Below are 4,595 nucleotides of genomic sequence, written 5' to 3' on the forward strand. Positions count from 1 at the left end.
GACCGAGACTAAAACTTGCTCTGATACAAGTTTTTTTTGATAAAACTGACGGCCATATCTCAAATAAAACCAGATTTTATAAGAATTTTCTTACGGGAATAAATGATTAAAGACAAGTCCTTGAAGAAATCAACATTGTTTCCTTCTACTTCAACCGGTGGCATGAGCAAAGCTCATTTCGTCACTAGGCCCTCGTTGAAGCAAGCTTGTTGAAACTCAGAAGCTTGTAGAAGCAACAGTCAGAAAGTCGGCGATTTAGACAAAAAAAAAGACGATGACCATGAACTGATTGCCTTCCCGGCGAATGCGGCACCGAGAAGGGCCGAAAGGCAACCCCATCGCGGGCCAGACAGATGAGAGGCCTCTGGTACATGTTAAACAAAATATTTGCCATGATGACATATTTGTCTCCAAGGGAAAGATTGAATTTTGTTCGCATACATAGTGGTATACCAGATTGGCTTACAATACATGGCAATAACAGATATACCATCTTATCAAATCGGTTACAACATCATGACCTATGAACCAACCATGATCGGTTAGCTAGGGCAACGCTCTGCACAGTTAGTCTGTTAACTTGAGTTACCTTGAGTCCATTTTTTCATGAGCCTGCAGAAGATCATACAGAAAACAGTTTTGCTAAAGCATATCTAGATGTGCCATAAGTATTGCACATCTAAGTCATATGCCAATGATTTTACGTGAAGATTCGTGCAACCATTTTCGCTAGTCTTTTTTCTTTTTCTTTTTAGTTTCATTGAGTCACTTAGATGTGCAATAACTAGAGCATCTCTAGATGTGTCCTAGACACATCCGAAAGAAAAATCAAAACGTGTTGGTAATACTACTCGTACTCTGCTTTGTCCGTTGGTGCTGCCCTGCTACTCTGCTGCGCTATTCACCAACTCGAAACAGTTCTCAGCTTCACATAATCACATGTTCAGATGATTTCCGGAGCAAAAAGCAGGGGTAATTTGCAAAGTCCTGTGTGGCGTGCTGGAAGCAAACGCACATATTTCTTGTCACCGTACGCCACAACTGAACCCTAACTGTGTTTCCGTGGGCTGGGTCCATCCTGACGAACTGTATCTGAAATTTGTCTGCACCCATTGATTCAGTCTCTCGTGGAGTTCAGAAAACAAGAACACGAATTCGGCCGTCACCTACGTACTAGACTTGACAAAACTCACCTCCCACGTGTATCGTGTATATAAGCATCCAAGCACTCTTGGTGCAACGTACGTAGCTGAGGACAGCCATGGAGTCACAGGAGAGGTCACCCAAGGCCAAGGAAGCCCATGCCGACGACGGCATCACTATCGCTGAGCTGCCGAGCCCCCGCCCCGGCGAGGGTCCGAAGAAGGAGAGGCTGCTCGACTTCCTCAGGGCCGCGCCCTCCAAGGGCGCCGTCCTCGCTCGCGTCGCCAGCCTCCGCACGCGCGCGGCGTACAGCAACTTCCTCCGCTCGCCGCCGGTCGCGCGCGCCGTTGACTGGCGCCGGGTGCGGGACAGGGGCGTGGCGTGGGCTAGGCATCCCATGAACGCCGCGCTGCTCGTGTGGTTCGCCTTCGTTGCTGCGGGGGTGGTCTTCGTGCTCCTGCTCATGGTGGGGGCGCTCGACTCCGACGTGCCAGACGCGTCGCGCCGGCGGCGGTGGACGGAGGTGGCCAACCAGATGCTCAACGCGCTCTTCACCATCATGTGCGTCTACCAGCACCCGCGACTCTGCCACCATCTCGCGCTCCTCCTCCGGTGGCGCGCCCCCGCCGACGTCGCTGAGCTCCGGGCCGTGTACTGCAAGAACTGCGCCGGGGGCGTCAGGCGCGAGCGCCTCCACGTGGCGGTCGTCGTGCTCCTCCTGCATGCCACCTGCTTCGCGCAGTACGCCTACTGCGCGCTCTTCTGGCTCTTCCGCAACGACAGGCGCCCCGGCTGGGCCGTTAACCTCTTGATGGCGCTCGGCTCCGGCACCCCCGTCGTCGCCGGCCTGTACATGGTCTACGGCCCGCTCGGACAGAAGATCGCGCTCCCGGACTCTGTCGACGAGGAGGCCGCGACGGTGAAGGAGAGCGCCGTGGCCCGATACGATCGCACGGGCAGCGGCAGAGTGGTGGTCAGCAAGCCGGAGTGGGCCGGCGGGCTGTTCGACCTCGCCGACGATCCCACGGTGGCGGCGATGTCGCTGTCGTGCACCTTCTGCGTGTTCGGGTGGAACATGGAGCGCCTGGGCCTGGGCAACATGTACGTGCACGCCTTCACCTTCGCGCTCCTCTGCGCCGCGCCGCTGCTGGTCTTCGCGGTCGCCGCGCTCAGCATCCGTGACGCCACACTCGGGTACCTCGTCGGCGCCGCGGGCGCGCTGCTCTCCGTGCTCGGTCTCACTTACGGGGGGTTCTGGCGAACGCGGATGAGGAAGAGGTTCGGGCTGCCGGCTGACGACCGGTTCTGCGCTCCCGTGTGCGGCGGACGGCGTACCACGGTGGCGGCGGCGGACTACGCCAAGTGGCTCTTCTGCGCGCCGTGCGCGCTGGCGCAGGAGGTGAGGACGGGCAACTTCTACGACGTGGAGGGCGACGGTTTATACGTGAAGGGAGAAGGTGGCGTGGAAGAAGAAAGGAGGCCGGCAATGGCGCCCCTTGAGAGGGAAGGGAGCCTCGCGGCATTGATGGAGGCCGAGAAGACCGGCGAGCGTCTCCATGCACCACCGGTGCCCATGAGGGTAGAGACTAGAGACAAAGGAAGTACGTCTATCTGCACGTCTGTCTGATCAAGAAAATGGTTATTATCAGACCACGGTGGTTTCAAGACATCTAGGGCTAGAATTTGAGCCGAGCCGAGCCAAGCAAGATCGCTATATTTAAAGTCAGCTGGACTTGTGTAACTTGCCAGTTAGGTCGTTCAATTCGTTAAACTTATTATAAACATGAACAATAACCATATATGCTTTATATATAGAACAATCAATAAAAAAGTATTTATGGACACATACTTTTCTCACAAATTACAATAATCAATAGTTTACACCAAAGTGCATTTCTTTGAACGCCACCAAATCATTCCACCTCGGATGTGGAGTGGTTTCAAATAGACGTTCAACCCATACTCCACCGAATACGGATACAAAACTCATAAACTTTAGCAATGTTATTGATTAATTACATGATCAATAATGTTTTACATACTCGAACCTCCCCATGTAGTCTTATTTTTCCTCCGTGTTGTCAATGAGCTAAAAGATCGCAAACTCTTCTTTGGATTAAGGTGGTAGCTGTAAGTAACCATCGACTATTTGGAAATGATGCACTGCACAACTGACAACAATCAACAACAGTATTGGTATTTGTCGCATGTACATTATGAGTACCGAGATTAATCAGTTAAAAGCAACTTCAATGGGGCGATCCAAACGGGCGACGATTTCGTCCGCTATTCGTTCGTTTGGGTCGGCCGTTCGTCCGGCGTTCGCCCTGTTTTAGATATGGGTCGGCAGCGCGCCCAACGCGCCGATCCATATATGCCGGTGTGGCCGGCTCGCCGCCGTATTTCAACAAATAGCTCAATTTTGCATATAAACATATAATCAAATAACATAGTTTGAATAAAATAGTATAGTTTTACAAGCCGAATAAAAAAAAATGTTTCACATAGTTTTGCAAGCCGAATAAAAGAAGATACATCTATTGGTTGCCAACATGAGCCCACATAATCATTTTGCAGTTGCACGTGAGTTTCTCAATCACGCATGTCATGATGAAATTGGATGAACTGTTCAAACGTTGTCGCTCTCCATGCTCAGGCACAACATTCTCACCCTAAAACTGAAACCCTTGATCGTACAAATGTTCCGGGCGCTCGTCTTCTACGATTATATTGTGCATGATCACACAAGCAGTCATCACCTCCCACAGTTTCTGCGTGCTCCAGGTATTAGCAGGATACCGAACGATGCCCCATCGAGATTGCAAAACACCAAAGGCACGCTCGACATCCTTCCTAGCACTCTCTTGCTCTTGGGCAAATCTTTTCTTTTTCTCTCCGACAGGGTTGGGGGTTGTCTTGACAATAGTGGTCCACTGAGGATAGATACCGTCACTCAGGTAGTATCCTTTGTCATAGTTGTGACCGTTGATAGTAAAGTTCACCGGTGGGTTATTGCCTTCGGCAAGCCTAGCAAACACCGGCGAGCGCTGAAGCATGTTGATATCATTGTGTGATCCAGTCATGCCAAAGAAAGAGTGCCAGGTCCAGAGATCTTGAGACGCCATGACCTCTAGTATGACAGTGCAAGCCCTGACATGGCCCTTATACTGCCCTTGCCAAGCAGAAGGGTGGTTCTTCCACTCCCAGTGCATGCAGTCTATGCTGCCAAGCATTCCTAGGAAGCCCCTGCTGGCATTCATCACCAACAAACGGGTTGTATTTTCAGGAGTCGGCTCTCTCAACTACTCAGGGCCAAACACAGCAATAACAGCCTTGCAGAACTTATACAGGGACTCTAGGCATGTAGGCTCGCTCATACGGACGTACTCGTCAATGAGATCACCGAGCACTCCGTATGCAAGCATTCAGATGGCGGCAGTGCATTTCTGATA

At 51.6% G+C, this 4,595-nt stretch overlaps 1 protein-coding gene across 1 annotated transcript; it reads left to right on the top strand.

The window, feature by feature from the left end:
* Window positions 1-1,261: 1,261 nt before the first annotated feature.
* On the top strand, window positions 1,262-2,972 carry LOC123101302 (uncharacterized). Its single transcript, XM_044522815.1, has one exon. It carries the CDS (start codon window positions 1,262-1,264, stop codon window positions 2,768-2,770), a length of 1,509 nt encoding a protein of 502 aa, XP_044378750.1. The 3' UTR covers window positions 2,771-2,972.
* The last annotated feature ends 1,623 nt before the right edge of the window (window positions 2,973-4,595 follow it).

The sequence above is a fragment of the Triticum aestivum genome, chromosome 5A (genome assembly GCF_018294505.1).
Source record: "Triticum aestivum cultivar Chinese Spring chromosome 5A, IWGSC CS RefSeq v2.1, whole genome shotgun sequence".
In the NCBI taxonomy this organism is placed as follows: Eukaryota; Viridiplantae; Streptophyta; class Magnoliopsida; order Poales; family Poaceae; genus Triticum; species Triticum aestivum.